The sequence below is a fragment of the Fomitopsis serialis genome (assembly GCF_022376445.1).
Source record: "Fomitopsis serialis strain Sig1Antser10 chromosome Unknown B0H18scaffold_6, whole genome shotgun sequence".
NCBI classification, from domain to species: domain Eukaryota; kingdom Fungi; phylum Basidiomycota; class Agaricomycetes; order Polyporales; family Fomitopsidaceae; genus Fomitopsis; species Fomitopsis serialis.
Window position 1 is genome coordinate 447,739 of NW_025954966.1, and position 19,155 is coordinate 466,893.

Here is a 19,155-nt window from a genome sequence, read left to right on the forward strand (position 1 = left end):
ACAAGCCGCTTGCAAAGCCGCATCCAACGGGTAAACCTAGGAGAAACGCCGATTTGATTCCGTGCAGCCGTGCCTGGTCGCTGTCAAGATCATGTTTGGGCAGGAGCCGGAGGCACACTGGCAGGACGGCCGGAAGATTGCCAGAATAAACAGTCCCGCGCGCAGCACCCACACGTCGCTCCGAGCCAAAAATCACTCGTTCAACGTTCAGACCTGACGTCGAATCAGAAGTGCGCTGTCTCATGGGGGGGGGAGTCTATGACATAGATAGCAACGCACTGGGACCGCATGGGAAAGACCTCCATAGTAGACCACTGTTGACCCTACACATACTAGACTACGCTGTTTACCCACTCCACTGTACATATTCTCGCTCCCGTACTTTACCTACTCAGGGCTACGCCCTCGCAGACACTGAAGAAAATCCAATGAAAAGGCTTAAGTGATAGACAGGAAGACGGCCGCCTGCTCTGTTGTCAGTTAGGACGCATATAACTTACTGCCGAGTATTTAGACTAGGAAATATGACGGGTAGGAACCATTAGATCTGGAGATGCTGGCGAGCGTGACGCGCACGAGTCGGGAGTAGGACGGTGGGATCGTTGAGGTTCCTATAGCCAGGCTATAGCTCTGGCAAACGCAGGCATCGAGAGAGCGCCGAAAATTTGTGACCGGGGCATGAACAGATCTCCCAATCGACGGTGCAAGTACAGCGTAGCGTCGCCGTCAACTATGAAAAATAGTTAGGTCGCAGTTCTACGAGCTGAAGCTCCTGCGCCGGGCAACCGCTACGCTCACGGGTCTCGGAGGCATTGGCGGCGCACATCACGGCGATGTCTAGGCGTCGCAGGTGCGGAAATAGTCTGGCAATAGGGAGCCAGATTAAGGAAGTCGAGAAAATGAACACATTCGAACGAGCGAGTCCCTGGAGATGCGAGACGTCCATGCCGCCTTCCAGGATTCCCCTCCATAAGTATCCGAACAGCTCGGTGCGAACAAGGGTATGAACTTCAGTCACCGTCAAGGTGGCTCGATGTGGCCTAAATTATCGACGAACATTCAGGATAGCAGTCTGTCAGGCTACGGCCGATTTATTCATGAAGGAACCCACTGAACCAACCTCCCATGGCCCCGCTATGACGGTCAAGCCCATCCACAGAGTCGCATGCCGAGAGCTTCACATACCTCTTATGTTTTGTTTTTGTATGCTTCTCGAGCATCGCTTGATAGGTCGAGCCGTCTGTACGCATGCCAGACATTTTCTCTGAGCACCGTCCTTCCAAGCCCAAGTCCGACTTCATCTATCAAATTTGATCCCTGCGTTCGTCAAATCATTTGCATGGCTGATTGGCACAGCAAATACTCATGCAGCTACAGAAAAACTCACTGTGAACTGAGAGGATGCCTCGGCTGGCGCTTATACCGATTCCCGGTGAGGCTCCCGCTGCGAATCGTTTCAGTCTCTAGAGGGAAGTCCAAAAAATTGCTACCGCCTTCCCTCATGCTCCGTGTCGGAGACCATACGGCAGCTTGATACTAGTAGAGCCTCCCGGCCGGGCATCAACAGGAAGCTGTGGGCGCCGATCAGGAAGGGCGCTCGGCGCACCTTCATATGTTGGGGTTGAAACGAGTTCTGGCAATGTTTCCGTCGATTAGTGGTCAGATCATCACGTTGTGGTTCCGTCAGTAGGAAGGACAAGACCGTGGAGACGAGGGCTCGACTCCCTCCGGAAACACGTATTTTTTTACGATACGGTTGTCGAGACGGCGGAGGAGTCTGGGTGCTGCGACGGAGTTGACTCCCTCTACACAAGGGTCTGATGAGCAGATGTAAGCCCAGGTAGACTACAACGGGTTCGAGACTATGATTGTACGTACCGTGCATCAAGGTAAGTGTCATCCTTAGACTTGTATGCTGGAACATTGCCTGTGAGACTTGGAGCTGTAATGGGACGAGACTTCCATCGCACTTGATCATCGTACATTTCTTATTGTCCAGAGGCTCAGTTGCTGCTCGGAACTGAAATGTGTGGCTTTCTTTCATGCATCAATAAGGCATTGTCCTATGTCAGTTAACGGATACAGACTTGGAGTTGAACACACGTGAGATGGTGGGCGCCTCCGAAACAACACATCTCCAAGCCGCGCCTCTGTCGCCTGCATTTCTCGAACAGTCAGCCACGGCGCGTCCCAACCATTTAAGACACCTCCAACAACGCACCGCACCGCGACTGTCGAGAGCAATCAACGTCCCCGGAAGGGGAATAGATGCCGACCGGCCGCAACCTGTGCCCGCATCACCAAGGGCGCTCGGCACACCCCCATATCCCGGGGACAAGACGGGTTTCTGCAACGGTTCCCGTCGATTAGTGGTCAGATCATCACGTTGTGGTGTCCTCGAGCGGGAGGACGCAAAACCGTGGAGACGAGGGCTCGACTCCCTCCGGGAACATTCAGTTTTGCCAGCGTTGTGTGTACGTTGTCCGCGCCGCCGACGTTCGGGCTTGCTTTTGTTCGGGCGCTGCCATTGGCTATGCTTGCGATGAGCGACGGCTGCCGTGCGGCGGCGATATTGGGTTTCTGGAGAGAGCGTGAGTCCGGAAATGCCAGGTGCCAGCAAGGCGGTCGTCTCATGTCAACGAGCCTGTGGTGCCGTTTGTAGACCAAGGCAAAACCATTGCCAGCCAGGCGCGGACACCAGAGTATGCGGAACAAGACGTACTACGCGCGACAACACCATGGTGCCCGGCTCTTCACATCCTTCGACCCTGCAGCTCGGACAACTATCTGGCACCAATATCGAACCTATAGGGCGAGTCGTTAGTATACAACTGCTACTTCGATCGCCCGAAACTCGACCTACCTTGCAGAGCCGGTGACGACCTTGCCTGAAAAAGATCCCATAGTAGGTGTGGCATGGCAGTAGCCGACGCGTCGTGGATGTCGTACCTGCGAGGCAGGGGCAGGAAAACCTTGGACACGCACTGTCTTGAAGTCGATCTGTCGTGTGTATTTTGTGACAATCGGCATAGCATCAATGTCAGACAAACATATGAGTTTAGTGTTTATACATTCGGGTTAGAGAGAAGCGATACTGAACCTAGATAGATTGCCGAAGGACGGGTCGACCTGGACGCAGGAGGCAGAGGACGTCACACTTCGCTGGACAACGCGCATATTCCGATACAACACAATAGAAAAAGCGGATAGACGGTGTTCGAGTGAGGACTGAGACTCACCGCGCCGCCCGGAGTAGGACACTTTTGAGTACATACGCGTGGTGGGATTGACTTGGGACGTTCCGGCGCCTGCATGACTCGCAGTGAATTCTATGCCCAAGGTCGTCGGCTACGGCCGTGACACGAGGCCTGTGGGAGTCCTACTGGTTGGAGACGACACCCTGGATCGCGCAGTGAGCGTGCGCCAGCCAGGCAAGTAGCGGAGAACGTACACGGATTGACCTCCCTATCCACTTCGATCACCGTAAATCATACCCTGAGCTCTGTTACAAGTCTCTGCATCACGTTCTCCTCGTATGTATGAAGACACTCGATGTTTGACCCAAGGCACTCTGGGAGGCTAGGGTCTACATAGTCTTCTGTGGCTGCGGAGAGGCCGTGGGCATCGTATCGATTCGATGAGTCGAAATGGAAAACGGCAGGCAGGCAGAATGATTTACATACGTTCGTTCGATGCAAATTCGATGATCGAGCTCATCAGAGGTCCCTAGGAGAGCGCTGTCACGCGTGGCGAGCCCTACGGCGCGCGATTGTGACTAAATGGAATCCCCTCCTCCTCCTCCTCCTCCTAGAGTGGTCGGAGAAAAACAGGGTGCAACACGAGTACGCACGATATGTGAAGCTGAAGTTGCAGCTGAACCTCCGTCCAACTACTAGTAGTACGGTGGGATCGGAGTCATCGGACCATCAGTCGAAGCCGGCTCGTATCAGTCGACATGGAGGCCTAGGGTATTAGGGAGAAAGCGAGATGCAAGCTGAGTGTCCTGCGTGTGCGACGAGGACTCGAAGGCAGTTCACGTTGAAGACAGTGTGCGCACAGGTGGGCCAATGAGGACGCCCGCTGTCAAGAATGACATTATCTGTCAGCTTGTTGAGAGATACCAGTCGCATCCGAACGCTACCCACCAGCCTCGTCCTCAGAACTACTCCTCGCGACGTCTCCCGGGAAAAGCGTACTGTGTATGAACGTCAAGGCTCTCGGAAGCTGCATCGTTGAACGGGCTCTGCGAGCCTAGGACCGATTCTTGCGCTCGACGGTGGATGCGGAGGTATGCGGAGGTCACCAAGCATGGGAAACGGCGAAACAATGTGCTGACAGTTACGCAGTGACGTGGTGCGTACAATCCAGAATATAATCAAGCAGACAGACCAGCCGGCAGACCCACAAGTAGAGAGGAGGAGGAGGAGGAGGAGGAGGGATCCATTTAGCCACCGACCGACAGCCATGGGCGACTCGACGGCCCGCTCGGACGCGTCTTGCCGTCGTCAGATTCAGCGCGCCACACCTCCCCGACCCGACGGCCCGACGACAAGTTACCAAGTATGGAAATTGTATGCAGCCACGGCCCTGGCCTCCAGTCCTCCATCATCCTCCTCCACGCTCCTTGAAGTCCTTCCCCCTCCGACGCACAATCAATGTAACACTGTCTCTTTGAAATTGCATCCTCCCGAATGTCGATTGATGTACGTGCGCAAGCTACTACGGGATACATACTACTGGGCGGGAACCACATAGGCCTTGTGATCTAGTTCGCAGCACAGATACCGATAGCCACGATGGCTTGACCCCAAATCCATCACGGTACGTGGACCCAGTACTGCATCTTGCACTACTGACGAGAACTATTATAGACTTGAGCATGAATGGGCCGCGCATGTACAGTCCATCTTAGACAATCATCGACCAACAGTGTATCGCGTTGGCCGAAGGATCGAGTTGAACAGCACGCGAGACGGGCACGATACGTTGCACGACTCGCACGTATTCATTCTACTAGCCATCCAATTAGCGATGGTACGATGCACGGGGGTGCGGTTGTGCAGTCGCACGCCGTGGGGAAGGTGACGAGGGGCATGCGTCTCTCAGCTCTGGCATGAGGAGACGTTGGGTCTGGTGAGTCCATGCGCTATCGGGTAGTATGGGACATTAATATTGTCTGACCTGGGATGGTGAACGATAGCGAGTACACATCATGTCCTCGCTGTGGACCCAGAACGTCCACGCCGCGTTACCGGTCGCCCCGCGCATCAGGACGGGTGAGTGCATCATACGTCCACGCATTAGTTGCTGTACATCTGAGACTGACCGCCGACGCAGGTACCGTCAAGCTTGATGGTCAGACTTGAAACTCAGACGGACGGTTGAAGAAACTGGGGTCAGTTCTGCTTTTGTATCGCACCGCTGACCCTTCCGAGACATTGGGCTGTCTGACTCAATACCTCAACGGTACCTCAAGCGTAAGCTTTCATCACATGTCAGGGCCCGTATGTCTTAGCATGTTCTACTCACTCTTAGTTCCTCGGAAGAGGCAATTTTCAGGTCCCCTGTATCGTCTGCTGAGGCGCGAAAGCCATCGTTGGATAGAGGTGTCGGGGACATGTCCTGAACAGAGTGACAGTCAGATGGTCCTTTTGGTGCTCGAGACGCTCGGACGCTTGAGAGTGCATTCTAGGTGCATCCCTTCTCAAGTTGAACGCAATCTTCCAGACAGCACACTATACTACAGCTGGTCACCTCTTCCCGCAGGCGGCGTCTGACCTCGGGGTTTGCTCTGATACGTAGTACCATTCAATCGAACGGCGGGGCGCTGACCACACACAGACACAGATGATCTTATCAGCGGTACTAATGGACTTACGTGCTGATACATGCCTAGTGGCGTGGCTTGTTGACAGCTTCGTGCGCCCGTTTGCTAAGCCAAATGGGTGTACGCCCCGGGTGCCTGCCCTCCGAACTCGTTGTCTCGAATTCTGTTGGCACCCTGTGTGGTATAGACGTGGTGCGTAATGATACGCTCCGCGTACACGATGCAGATTCAAAGGATAGCAGCCGATCCCCGAGACACCCGTCGCGCTTGATACGGCCGGCCATGAATACGTCTTCAGTGACTATCCACGGAGGCCGAATACTGGGTACGTAGCAAGCACCGTGCGTCTTGTCGGGCCCTGAATCATAAGCGCATCTTCATTTTCATTCAAGCTAAAGGGACCCCAGTCGAGGGATGCAATACACGTCCACAGTGGGCTCCTTCGGCCACCCAGTTCTAACTGTGTTCTCCGCAATTTTTTCGAACATCCTCATTTCAGGCTTCCTGACGCTACTTCAGATATGGAAAAATCCGCGCATACCGTGACCCGGTCCGCATTGCAGCCATCCTCAGCGAAGTCATCTACGTCAGAATGGTGATTCTACTGTTTGCCCTTCCAACTGATATCGCGGTGGCAGCAATACATTATCCTGTATGCGAATTCCGAAGGCCGGGTCGCTGGAAGTCGATGGGTGAGTCTGGGGTGCACTCGGATCTTATAACTGCTGAATCGTGCTAACTGGCGAACGCGGCTGGTACAGCAGTGTTTTATCTCAGTCCATCTAGTCATGATCCATCACCGGTAAACCTGTCGCAATGTCGCTGGATCCAGTGGATAGCTGATTGCGCGAATTTGAACATTGCGGCAAGTATACGTGGACCTGCTGTCGGGTAAACGGGTGTATTCGATTCATCGAATGCTACTGCAATCGATACCGGAGTCATCGGTGAAAACAGGACTCCGTTGGCCGGTGCAACAGGTGCTACAAAGTATGCATTCGTGCTGAGATAACATGTGTCCAACTACGGTATGTTGTGAACTTTACCTGTAAAGCCAACGGGGAGCGTCAGTGCTTGCTTTGCCTCGTCGCCTTCAATCACCTCCAATCATACTAGGGCATCTCGTCACATCGATATCCCTGCTTGCAAGGCTTGGATCGATTTGCCCATGTATAGGTCCAGGACATGCGTCGGACATGAGCCCCGAACAGCTTCATCCAATTGAACAGACAGAATCGTAAATGACCGCGTACCTGTCCATAGCCTTGCAAGACGTAGCCAGATCATAGTAGTATCAACCAGGCAAATTCGGATCATACCCACTGCGACACCACAACACCTGCAGGAAGTATCATGGGTCATCGGTAAACTATGACTGAATTATGTTGACGATTTACGGCAAACCGTTGCATGTCGTAATCCGATCCCACTAAGTGCGTAGTGCCGAATCCCAATGACAGTGGCGGACAAAAAAATGGATGTCGCACGTCCGAGAACATAGTACACGTACACGGTCATGACTCTGTTGCCTTATCTTTCCCATCATACACGGTACACGACTTTCTCTCCGCTGACCTTCCCCTCCCGCATATACTGTAACCCTTCCGGTATCGCCTGTAGGCCTCCCTCCCACAGTTTTACGCGATTCGGCACAATGAGGCCATCGCGTACGAGCTGGGGCGTCTTCAACATAAAATTGGCAATCTGTGCTCGATCTTTTGGCTGAGCGGCGAACTTCGCTTGCGGGCCTAGCGAGAACGGACGGCCCAGCGCGGTGTATATCATCGTCGCTAGTTGATGAACGAGCAACCGGATGTGAGAAGAACTGAAGGCGCCACGCGAACGATCATGACACGTACATATGAACTCAACGTCTTTCCGGAGCTTCTTGGCCTTGAACGTTGGTGGAAACATCAGAACGAGCTTTCCGCCCTGCGGTCCCATGGCGCGTGCACATATCTCCTGCGTCTCCTTGATGCTCTGCGTGTCGATTGCATGTCGTAAGCTATCTCCGGTCGCACTCTTGATGGCCTCGACGACGCCGGGGTCCTTGTAGTCAAACGCGGTATCTGCTCCTAGAGACTTGACGAGGTCAAAGTTGCGGGGAGACGCCGTGGTGATAACTTTGTATCCGGAAAGGTGGGCAAGCTGTATTGCGTATTGACCAACCGAAGCTGAACCGCGGATCGTCAATGTTGTACCAGGAGAACATAGCGGCACGACTCACAGCTCCCGCCGTAGATCAATATCCAGTCCACGCCTTCGACCTTCTCCGGAGGCTCGACAAGGGCTAGACGCTGAGGATGATACAAGCATTGGGCCGCGGTGAAGAGCCTGAACTTGCATGATCATCGTATGCATGAAGGCGCGCGATCCGCATATGACTTACCCTGCACTGACCGTTGCCGCCTGTTCGTGGCTGAGAGTCCCCTCTGGGACGGTCCAGGCGAGTTCGGCGGGAGTCTTGACGTACTCTGCGTACGCGCCGCTGTCGACGAAGGTCCCGCCCATCACGAAGCCCGAGACGTGGGCACCCAGGTCTGGGGTCGTCACGTTCTTGCCCCTCTGCACAACGTGCCCGGACCAGTCGCAGCCTATGACTGTGCCGACATTCTGAACCGCATCGACGACTGGCGACGCGAAGAGGCTCAGGGCGAGATACGCAAATCGAGGACGAAAACATACATCTCCAATCGGCAGGGTTCTGCGCTACGGCTACGACCTTCACAAGGATATCGTCATCGCCGATAGATGGAACGGGGTGATCCTTCACTGCAACCTTCTTTCCCTGTTGGTGTCGCTTGCCTTAGCTGCGGTTCGAGGCATATGTAAAGAGCACTTGCCTCCTGGACGACAACAGCCTTCATCGTAGTTGGTAGCACATTGTCTGCGACCATGACGCTGGACGTGCGCGTGAGGTGCGGCACACAGAGTGATGGGCCCAGGATAGGCCCAAAGTACTTAGCAACTTACGCCCGAAACACCTTTGATGAAGTCAATCACATGGATTGTCTGTGTTGCAGTAATGACGCTCACCATGCTAGCCCGAGTGGGAGCCTCTAGTCTCACAAATCTTACGGCATCATGCGCGTAGCCTGCAATTACACGCTGGTCGCTTAGGTGGAGTTCTTGCCGCTTCTCTATTTGACTAAACATTAAAAGCAATTACCACCATGCGGACATGATTATCCGTCCCAACGTCATGTTTGTCATTGTCAGCCGTGCAATTCTCCGAAGTACATATATACCTTTGGTCGCCTTGGTAACTCCGTGCACTTACAGCCGTTTGTTCTATAGCGAAAACGCCCCGCAACAGCTGAAGTGCGACAGAACTAGGTAGTAACGGCTACGATACTAGCAGCTGAGGGAGGTTTGTAACCGAAGAGGTGTTGGCCCCAAGAAGGCCACTGCAGCACATCCTGGCACGGCCCGGAATTTGACTTCATGAAGTGATCTTCTGACGATAGGGGCTAGCATCTTTCTGTGTCATTCTTCTCCCCAATGATTACAGCTTCGAACCAGCATGCGTACCATCAGACCTATCAGACCAGCAGTGCAGTGGTGCAACAAGCGTTACCGCCGGTACCGAGGTCCGTCTGCCACTTTGAACCAGATTACCTGCATCCTGTGTAAGAACACGTCTACGGAGTCGACGCTCGCGGCTGTGAACAAATGTAGAAACGGAGAAAGGAGGACCTATGAATGATCGTGGTACATAATAGACCGCAGGCGCTGCCACAGTTGTGGCGCGGACTTCAATTCGATTCGCGATCACGAGGTCGGCCACTCAGGCGCTCAAAGCGCCTCCCCCGAGAGCGCTTCCTCCATGCCCTCCTTGTGCACTCCCTTCGCCTACCAGGAATCATACTCCGCAACGCGTCTCCCATTGCATGAGGAACGGTGAGCCGCCGCCGTGGCTCGCTGTGGCCGGTTCAATTACTCGCCAAGCCGTTCGTTCCGGTTTGCATGGTCTACGCTAAGATAGCGGACACCAGGAATCAGCACCTCATAAGTTCTTTTGATCGCCGAACTGTACGTGCCGTAGCGGACGAATGTGTACGTATCCGTTCGAGTCCGTTTTTCGTAAGCTTGTATACTGACCTTTCGCTAAGTGGTTTGACAGGCACGTTGATCATGGCAGGATCATCGGGTTCGGCGTTCCTAAGACGACGTATGCTATAGACAATTCATACTGACCGTACTTCTTGACTTCCGAGCCCGAGAGTCGGGAACTCTGAGTCAATTGCCTCGAACTTTGATAGCAAGCAGGTCGAGCTCCAAGATCGGTGTGGCCTCGACGGCCTAGCTGACAACGCAGAATGGGTCTGCAATGAGTGGCCCCGGCGAGCCTGATGCACATTACCTTGTAGCGCATGCAGATTGAGCCGGTCGAAGTCGATGCACCATCTGCATGCAGTTTCGCTCTCTGTACGTACCCCCGTTTGTGTGCGACGTCCGCGCTAAGCTATAGCCCGTCTAGTCGCAGATTTTCTGTTTGTTCTAGGCATGATCAATACTCCACGTTCCATCACGGTGATCCTCAATGTCGTATGCCCCCTGTTCTCCACGCTAATTCTGCGACCAAAGTTCGCATCAGCATTCCAAGCGATCTCGACGAGACACACTGGTATCTTTCGGAAGCGATTGCCCCGAGAGCGATGTCAGTTAAATGCACGGTGCGAGAAGAGTATGACGATGTGAAGTTCCTGGAATCGTACACCTTGGTATCACAGCCATCATGCCCGCCGGAAACCCCTTTCCTGTAGCCATTGTACGTGTTTGACTTTCGCCAGTCGGGTCATTGCACAAACTCACCCATTGCTAGGTTGGCATCGCGGCCGAACTTCCTAGCGGCAAATGGAGTGAATCGAACTTCGACTACATCTCGTTCTACGAGTTTCTTCTGCAAGGCGGAGAGGCGTACGAGAGAATTCCCTTAGAACGCTTTAATGTACAAACGTAAGCCTCACAGTCCTGTCTTCGAATTCTCGCTGGTTTGACGACACCGCATGTTAGACTTAGAGGTAGAGCGTCTGGCCAAGTGGTCACCGATTCGGGCGCATTTCTCAAGAACATAGACCTTTTCGATCCCGTCGAGTTCGGGATTACGAGCAAGGACGCCAGGTTGATGAACCTGGGTACGCGCAAGCTGATAGAGACCACCTTCCTGGCGTTGCTCGACTCGGGCCTCGACTATAGAGGACGAAACGTCGGGTGCTACATGTCGGCCGTAGCCCACGACATGTTTTCGGTGTCCGGACATGTAGGTGACCAGTGTGGGAGGATTTTCCGTTCGCTGATCTTCAGGACATCAGGATGACACGGAGGCTCGTGGAGCGTTCTCATACGGCCCAGCCATGGTCGCAAACCGCGTCTCGTATCACCTCGATCTTCGCGGCCCGAGCCTACCACTCGACACTGCATGCAGCTCGACGCTGTATGCCACTCATTTGGGTGTTCAGGCGCTTCGGAATGGAGAGTGCGAAGCCGCAGTGGTCGGAGGTTGCCAACTCAATCACAGGTGAGCGCGCACCTAACTGTATCATCGGGAGAAGCAGGATCATTAATGGCGATCGGAAGATTTACGGAGTGGCTTCTGTATAGTCAAGGCGGGATTCTTTCCCCTGATGGGAAGTGCAAGCCCTTCGATGTTTCTGCCAACGGGTACAATGTCTCATCCATCCCTCTTTACCGCTGCTTGACAATAGCATTCCTGCAGATTTGGACGTGGTGAGGCAGCCGTTTCAATCGTGCTGAAGCCACTCGACGCCGCCCTCCGTGACCGCGATAGAATCTATGCTACGGTGCGTGGATGGCGCCTTCGGACGTTAGGCTTTGTGCTGCTGCTGATGCAGCAACGCTTGCAGATTCTCGGGACCGGGATCAACTCCTCGGGATCGCTAGCGCCGGTCAATGCGCCGGTTGCATCTGCGCAGCAGGACGCTATGTTCCGCGCGTTTGCTCAGGCACAGCGGTCGCCTAGAGATGTAGACTTCATCGAACTGCACGCGACTGGTCGGCATCGTTTTCCACTTGGCTGTACCAGACTCGTCTGATTGACGGTTTCGCCTTAGGCACTGCATCGGGTGACCCGACGGAGGCAAATTGGGCAGGTGTCCAATTCAGAAGAGACGCAGAACTTCTGGTCGGGAGCGTCAAGGGCAACGTTGGGTATGTCTCACGTTGTGTTGAAGTACATGGTATTGACATTGTCTGCAGGCACACCGAAATCACTGCGTTCCTCTCGTCCCTCTGCAAAGTTTGCCACATCATCGAGCACGGCGTCATCCCGCCTACCGTCAACTTCTCTGTGCCTAACCCGGCCATCCGATGGAAGGAGCACAACATGCGCGTGCCTGTTGCTCCCGAGAACCTCAGTATCCGCTCTCCCTCCGGCCGCGCACTCATTGCGATGTCGAGCTCGGGGATTGGTGGTGCCAACGGCCACTGTGTCATCGAGGCGCATGCTTCCAACACGGATGGCGTGCCGCGTATGTGGTCGTGCGAGAGGTCGATTATCCCCTCGCTTCTCATTGCCGGCGGCCTGTCGCCGCGGTCTACTTCGGCTGTAGGCGAATCGCTCAAGAGCATCTCAGCCGATCGTGATCGCACGCGCGTGGGTCGCGCACTCGGTCGTCGTGTGCGCTCCATGCTGTGGAAAGCGTATTCTGTTACTCCCGAGGGTCAGATCCCTCGCTTCTCGGAGCCCGTGCTCACGCCGAAGGTCGCGCCGGAAGTTGTCTTCGTCTTTTCTGGGCAGGGCCCTCAGCACTGGAACAGTGAGTGCGCTCTGTGTGAACACAGCGGATCTGATTTGCTGACTTGCCTCCGTAGTGGGCCGCGAGTTGTTCGGGACGTGTGTGCCGTTCCATGACACCGTGGTGGAGCTCGACCAAGTCTACGCCGCCGTGACGGGCAAGTCTCTGATCAAGGACATCGGCCTCTTCGACGAGTCCGGCATCCCTGATACCCTAGGAGACGTCTGGCCGATCTCTATCACTCTTCCTGCGCTGACGATCCTCCAAATTGCCCTCGTCGATACCCTGGCTGCGATCGGCATCAAGCCAGATGTAGTGGTTGGACACTCGGCAGGCGAGACGGCGGTCGTGTACGCGTCCGGCGCGGCTTCAAAGGCGATGGCAGTCGAGCTTTCCATAGCCAGAGGTGAAGCGATGGCGACACTGGAAGCACATGATGGGACGATGGCGGCTGTGGCCTGTTCCGCTGTGCGGGCGAAGGAGATCATCGACGAGGTCGTCGCAGAGCTCGGCCCCGCTGCCCTAGAGGTTGCGTGTTTCAACGCTCCGAACGCTGTTACGCTGTCTGGCTCTACGAAGCACGTCGTGTCGGCGGTAGCTCGGGCGAAAGCGGCCGGTATCCTGGCGACTCGTCTGCGGACACGGATCCCCGTTCATTCGTCGATGATGACGCTCTGCCAAGCAGAGTATGAAGGACGGGTCGAGGAGGTGTTCAAGAAGTACGCCGTCGAACCCACGAAAGTCGAGGCATACTCGGCTCTGTCTGGCGACATGCTCACTACGTCTTACGATGCTCGCTACTTCTGGGACAACACTGTCGGACCAGTCATGTTCGATCCTGCCGTGAAATCTATACGCAATCGACACCCGCAGGCGATTTTCGTTGAACTCGGACCTCATCCGGTTCTCTCGGGCTATATCACTGCGATCGCGGGGCAGGGATCAACGGTGCTGAGTCCGCTGAAGCGATCTAAGTCCTCAGAGGTCGGTGACTGACGCCTTTCATGGACTTCATTGGACGGCTGGTGTGTGCAGGCTATACTGGGGTGGACATGGATGTGCTGTACGGTACGGCGGAGAGCGCAGGCGCGGCCATTCCGCCGTATCCATTTGCGCGGAAGGAGGTCCCATACGTCGCCCAAACACTCGAGATCACTAGACAACGACAGGCGCGTCACGGCCCTCTGAACTACCGTCAACTGCGGATCAACACACAGACGCATCCTGGCCTAGCGGACCACGTCATCAAGAACGAGCCGATCATGCCTGCAGCGGGATTCTTAGAAATGGTACATCAGTTTCATATCGTACCCGAATGCAGGTTGACCAGAACTTCGCAGGCACTCGAATTTGGCGCGAAAAGGCTGTGGGATGTACAATTCCATTCGATGTTGTCTCTTTCTGCGGAACGTCCGACTCCTGTCGACGTGAAGCTAGAAGGCTCACGGTGGAGCGTCCGTAGCGTGGCTGCGACAGACTATGCGAACACATGGCCTCCGACTGTGAGTGCATGACTTCTTGGTGTATCGCAAGGCTTTGACAGGCGGTAGTATAATCGTCTACATGCAACTGGCTATCTCTCTACGGAAAGCGAACTCGATGCGGATGGCCCTGCAGTATCTCTGGACGACATACGTGCACGGCTGAAGAAGATGGAGATGAAAGGCTTCTATGAACACCTCGACTCGTTCGCTAACTACGGGCCTACGTATAGAAGAGTGTTATCTTGTTACCACGGGATTGACGCCTCTGGTTTGGAGGAGCTTCTTATAGAGATTCGCGGGGCAGGAGACGATTTGGAAAAGTAGGTGATACCCGATTATTGTACGCAACATAGTCTAACATCCACTCTACAGCCTGTCGGAGTACCGACTGCACCCCGCGATTTTAGACGCTGCACTGCACGTTGCGGTGCACCCGCTGATAACTGGGGCCATCGCGCAAGGACGTTATTACCTGCCAGCGAAAGTCGGCACGTTGGTCACACATGAAGCCCTTGCCGAAGGGATCCCGAGAGAGTCTACGCTCATGGCGTGTTTGTCAAATGGACACCAGGTCAGACAACATCTATTGACCTTTCGACTGCACGCTCATGCAACATTAGAATCGCTCACGTACGACTTCAAGCTCATGAACGAACGTGGCCAGACACTCTGCACACTCGACGCGCTCGAGGTTGCCGCCCATGGCCGAGTACCACTGACCGTCCGGAACCGATACGAAATGGCTTATCACCAACTTGACATTCGCCTTCTCGATTCCACAGAGGTCGGCATGATGCCGCCGACGTGGAGTCGACTGTGATCGTCGACGGGGTAAGTCAGATTCAGCTTGCTTTATGGTCAGCGCCTGAATATGATGGCCTCACAGTCACCGAAGGATCTGAACGCCAAGCTTCGAATCTTCCGGTACCACAGAGGAGGCGAGATGAGCCTTCAGCAAGCCGTTGGCTCTCTGAATCCCTCTGACAGAGAGTTGCTTTGCTTCATCACGGCTGAAGGCCTGGACGGCGACGCAATCCTCGGCTTCACGAGGTCTCTTCGCAAAGAGTACCGATCGTGGCGGGTATTCTGTGTTGTGTTCCCTTCGTCATGGCCTTTTGCTGAGCTTGAAGAGACAGCACGCTCTCTTTGCGCACATCCGCTCGCAGAAGACGAAATGTTGGTACAGGGTGACAGATCTGTGTGTGTCGCTAGGGTCGTTCCCTCGTCTGCGCCCAAGCAAACCGTGTCTTTCGACCCTGAAGCACCGTGGTTGTATCAGAAACACGCCCTTTCGCAGGTCCCCAAACCGGCGATTCCGTCGGGCCACATTTTCCTCCGCGTTGTGGGCACATCTTCAGACAGCTCCTCGTGTCGGGCGTTCATCGGGCGCACGGACGCCTCATCCACTACCTATATCGGCATCACATTCGGACCCCTGTCTAACTACGTCGTGGCCCATCGCGGGAGCCTCTTGGAGTTGACCAATGTCCAGGATACCGACCGCGGTCCTCACGCACTCGCAGCAGTCATCGCTGTCCTGGCCATTGGACATGCCAGATTCAGCGACCCATCGCGATTGGAAGCTTCATGCATCCTCGTGACGCATTCCGACACAGAGATTGGACATGGCGTCTGTCAACTCTACGAGAGCCGCGGATTCCACGTAGCCCGCCTGCCCTCGCAGGCCAGTATCGCTGAGACCCGGGCTATACTTGCTCTGCGACCGAAGTCATTGTCTCTGGGAGACAACGCATTGCTGCTAACGACATCGACGAGACCGTGACCCGGCTGCAAGCAGGAACGATATATCAGTGGAACGACCCAAGCACCGGAGTTGCTCAAACTCTGGACGAGGACCCATGGGCCGTAGGTGACGCATTGAAGCTGGCGTTGTCGGATCCTGCCGACTTCAGCGAGGTGTTTGCTCCTCCGATCGAGCTGCTTGGCATAGCGCCACCGGTAGAAGTGCCGTCGCTACTCTCCATTTTCGACCAAGACAAGTCGTATATCTTGGTTGGCGGTATCGGAGGACTTGGATTGCACATCGCGAGCTGGATGTACAAGGTGCTGGCTTTCTTATCTCTGCCATGTGAAATGACTGATGTATGCTCTAGAACGGAGCGCGTGAAATCATCCTTACCTCCCGCTCAGGGACCGCTAATCTCGTACCAAAGGACGAGTTCATTGCTTTGCGGCTCCTGGAGTATCTGCGGTCACGGGAAGACTTGGTATTGCGTACGGAGGCTGTTGACGCGTCTTCGGTTGAGCAGACCAAGGAGTTGGTTGCTTCCATCCAGAAGCCGGTCGGGGGATGCATGATCTTGACTGCCGTTCTGATCGACCGTACCTTCCCTATGCAGACCGCAGAGACGTTTGAGGCACCTTTCACAGCCAAGTTGGGTGCTTTCAACGCTTTGGAGAAAGCCGTCGACATCGATTCGCTGGACTTTGTGCTTGCTTACTCATCTATCGCGGGGCTGTCAGGAAACGCCGGGCAAACGAACTACTCTAGGTATTCACTTTCCATTGAGATTCAACCTCATGCTGATTTCGCCGAAGCGCAAATACTGCTTTGACAGGGCTCACGAGACGCTACAGGAATGCGGTGACCATCGTGCCACCATTGATCAACGACACGGGAGTATTCCTGACGATGGCCGCTACAGACAGCACACGGTGGTCGCGCTACCGGCACCTGAGCTCCTGGGCTATGACGTGCGAAGGTGGCGTATATTATTATAATATGTACCATGTCCATCTAACGAAAGGATGACAGAGCTCTGCGAAGGCATCGCTGAAACTCTGCTGAAGCTCCGTGAAGGTCCGCGTGGCAATACATTCCAGACTTCGACTGGAGCCTCGTCCAGAGTAATCTCGGGTCTTCCCCGCTCTACGACCACCTCGTCATCAAGGCGTCGTCCTCAGACACGGACCAGACGTCTTCGGATGACTTGGGCCGTAGCCTGAGTGACATCATCTGCGATGTGCTCGATATCGACCCTGAGGACCTCTCTGCCGACGTACCTCTCACGTCCTACGGTCTCGACTCTCTTTCGGCAGCGGCTCTGTCTCACGCACTGGAGCCATATGTGGCGATCTCGCAACTTCAGCTTCTGGCGGACGTCACGCTGGGTGATCTCGAAGAGTGCGCGAGGAATCTTCGGGCGCGACGACTCCGGACTCTGCTAGCAGCAAGGACGAAACTGCTGCTCCTCACATTGGCTTGGACGAGCTACCAACGTGAAGGTACAGGAAATGACGTCCTTGTTGCAGAAGTATTCGTCCGATCTGCCATCGCGGGATATCACACGACACTGCCACGGGCAAGGTTCTGCTATTGACGGGCGCAACAGGCAGCATAGGATCACACGTACTTGCTCGCCTTCTGTCTGACGCTTCCAGTGAGAAGGTCTTTGCCATTGTCCGCCGCGACGTATCGGGAACCTCGGCCAAGGATCGCTTGCTGAATGTCTTCAACGCTCGCGAACTGGACGCAGCTACCCTGACTTCAGACAAGCTCGCTGTGCTGGAGGGCGACCTATCGGAGCCCAGATTCGGTCTGTCGACGACGGAATATGATGAGGTAGGAACACGTGCCTTCAGCTCTTCAGACTTGACGTTGACCTGACGCCGCACGTTACAGCTCCTCAGTTCAGTGACTCATATCGTACACTTGGGTATGTTCACCATTCATTGTTAAATCTGCTCTCGTGTATCATTGACGTCGTCGTTATAGCCTGGCCGATCGATTTCGTCACACCCTTGTCGGCATTCGAGCCTCACATCCGCGGTATACGTTACATGATCGATTTCGCTGCCGTTTCAGACGCCCATGTAAAGCTCCTCTTCTCTAGCACAGCGGGCATGTTCAGAAGTGGGTGCCTCATGTCTGAGGCTATGTCGTCGCCGTCTCACTTATCGTGCTGCAGGACTATCCGATCACAAGCCTGTCGCAGAGGTATTGGTCGAGGACCCCACAATTGCTGTCGGCTCCGGCTATCCTGAATCGAAGTGGGTTGCTGAGCGTCTCGTTACATTCGCAGCAGCGAAGAACATCCTATCGCCCACCATCGTACGTATTGGTCAATTGAGTGGGAGCGCGAATGGTGCTTGGAGAACGTCGGAGTGGGTACCTTCAATGGTATCGGCCAGCATTGCGCTTGGATGTCTGCCGGACGCGTCTGGAGTGAGTAGTAACTTTGGTTTGTGATGTCTCCTTGACTTTGTGATCTGAACGCATTGCAGGACGTTTCGTGGTTGCCTGTCGATGCAGCTGCGGCTGCGGTAGTCGATTTCACGGACAGTTCAGAGAAAGTCCTCCATCTACGCCACCCTCAGCCTGTGACGTGGCCGGAGGTCTTCAACCAATTCGCTTCGGTTCTCAACCTCCCGCTCGCCCCGTACTCCGACTGGATCACCCGACTCGAGCGCGGCCTTGTGTCCACTGACGAGACAGACGCAACGCGTTATCTGCAGCACGGTCTCCGCCTGCTCGACATCTTCAGGCTCGCATCGGATCCAGATGAACCTCGCCCTGACGTCATGGGCAAGCTCGTCCCTCACATCGACATCACACATGGATTGGAGGCTTCTGCGACGCTGCGCGAAGGCAAGGTGGCTAAGATTGGTGTGGAGGATGTTCGCCGTTGGGTTGATTACTGGCGGAAAGAGGCTTTCATTCCCGCTGCCGTGCCTGGCGCTGAGCAGTGACGCATAACTGATATCATATTCTCTTCTGTTGTATAACCTGTAGATTCCATGTAAAACACGTGTAACCGCTGTACTACACCGATCCTGTCTGTCAGTAGCAATGTGACTTTGTATCGATTGTGTCTCATCCAGCTCCGTCTCGACCTCACGCGAAGCATCATCTTGGAACTTCATCTGCGTACAACACCACTGGAGTGCCTATGTTCATACGATCAGCTGGAAGGGCTTCATCACGTTACAACCTCTTTAATTGCGACATTGATTATTTGGCAAAGGTGAGAGCACGCACCGAAGCTTCTAGGATAGGGTACGGAGCCAGCGCTGCGGCCTGGTTTCGGACATTGTCTACGCAACACCTGGAACGAGTCGGGCATCG

The 19,155-nt window shown here is 54.8% G+C and overlaps 4 protein-coding genes, 1 non-coding gene and 1 pseudogene across 6 annotated transcripts; 4 read left to right on the plus strand and 2 right to left on the minus strand.

Annotated features, from left to right (window-relative positions):
• Nucleotides 1–1,641: 1,641 nt before the first annotated feature.
• B0H18DRAFT_t43 lies at nucleotides 1,642–1,736 on the plus strand. Its single transcript has one exon. It is a non-coding gene; the product is annotated as a tRNA-His (tRNA).
• A 411-nt stretch (nucleotides 1,737–2,147) lies between these two features.
• On the minus strand, nucleotides 2,148–3,733 carry B0H18DRAFT_549783 (uncharacterized protein). The gene is made up of 6 exons (XM_048038564.1): nucleotides 3,452–3,733; nucleotides 3,101–3,400; nucleotides 2,864–3,000; nucleotides 2,723–2,805; nucleotides 2,222–2,580; nucleotides 2,148–2,157 (listed from the first exon to the last, which is right to left on the minus strand). The coding sequence occupies exons 2-5, from the start codon at nucleotides 3,271–3,273 to the stop codon at nucleotides 2,374–2,376; spliced, it is 600 nt and encodes a 199-aa protein (XP_047898331.1). The 5' UTR covers nucleotides 3,274–3,400; nucleotides 3,452–3,733; the 3' UTR covers nucleotides 2,148–2,157; nucleotides 2,222–2,373.
• Nucleotides 2,356–2,452, plus strand: B0H18DRAFT_t44 (annotated as a pseudogene). The gene has a single exon. The product of its transcript is annotated as a tRNA-OTHER (tRNA).
• Nucleotides 3,734–4,464: 731 nt separating the features above from the next.
• Nucleotides 4,465–5,366, plus strand: B0H18DRAFT_951624 (uncharacterized protein; the record flags this gene model as incomplete). The annotated part of the gene is made up of 6 exons (XM_048042033.1): nucleotides 4,465–4,703; nucleotides 4,777–4,821; nucleotides 4,872–5,034; nucleotides 5,107–5,133; nucleotides 5,201–5,276; nucleotides 5,338–5,366. 6 exons carry the CDS (start codon nucleotides 4,465–4,467, stop codon nucleotides 5,364–5,366), a joined length of 579 nt encoding a protein of 192 aa, XP_047898332.1.
• A 1,917-nt stretch (nucleotides 5,367–7,283) lies between these two features.
• B0H18DRAFT_980362 (GroES-like protein) lies at nucleotides 7,284–8,796 on the minus strand. Its single transcript, XM_048044448.1, has 7 exons — nucleotides 8,671–8,796; nucleotides 8,513–8,615; nucleotides 8,217–8,457; nucleotides 8,055–8,161; nucleotides 7,689–8,001; nucleotides 7,657–7,658; nucleotides 7,284–7,617 (listed from the first exon to the last, which is right to left on the minus strand). The coding sequence occupies exons 1-7, from the start codon at nucleotides 8,722–8,724 to the stop codon at nucleotides 7,370–7,372; spliced, it is 1,068 nt and encodes a 355-aa protein (XP_047898333.1). The 5' UTR covers nucleotides 8,725–8,796; the 3' UTR covers nucleotides 7,284–7,369.
• Nucleotides 8,797–10,565: 1,769 nt separating this feature from the next.
• Nucleotides 10,566–18,779, plus strand: B0H18DRAFT_1115002 (putative polyketide synthase; the record flags this gene model as incomplete). The annotated part of the gene is made up of 25 exons (XM_048033200.1): nucleotides 10,566–10,598; nucleotides 10,653–10,786; nucleotides 10,850–11,090; nucleotides 11,143–11,348; nucleotides 11,408–11,491; nucleotides 11,547–11,631; nucleotides 11,695–11,842; nucleotides 11,902–11,998; nucleotides 12,047–12,606; nucleotides 12,662–13,573; nucleotides 13,621–13,874; nucleotides 13,926–14,087; nucleotides 14,136–14,389; nucleotides 14,442–14,561; nucleotides 14,852–14,900; nucleotides 14,956–15,757; nucleotides 15,799–16,133; nucleotides 16,184–16,581; nucleotides 16,629–16,784; nucleotides 16,891–17,214; nucleotides 17,472–17,652; nucleotides 17,713–17,746; nucleotides 17,806–17,943; nucleotides 17,999–18,141; nucleotides 18,315–18,779. The coding sequence occupies 25 exons, from the start codon at nucleotides 10,566–10,568 to the stop codon at nucleotides 18,777–18,779; spliced, it is 6,315 nt and encodes a 2,104-aa protein (XP_047898334.1).
• Nucleotides 18,780–19,155: the final 376 nt, after the last annotated feature.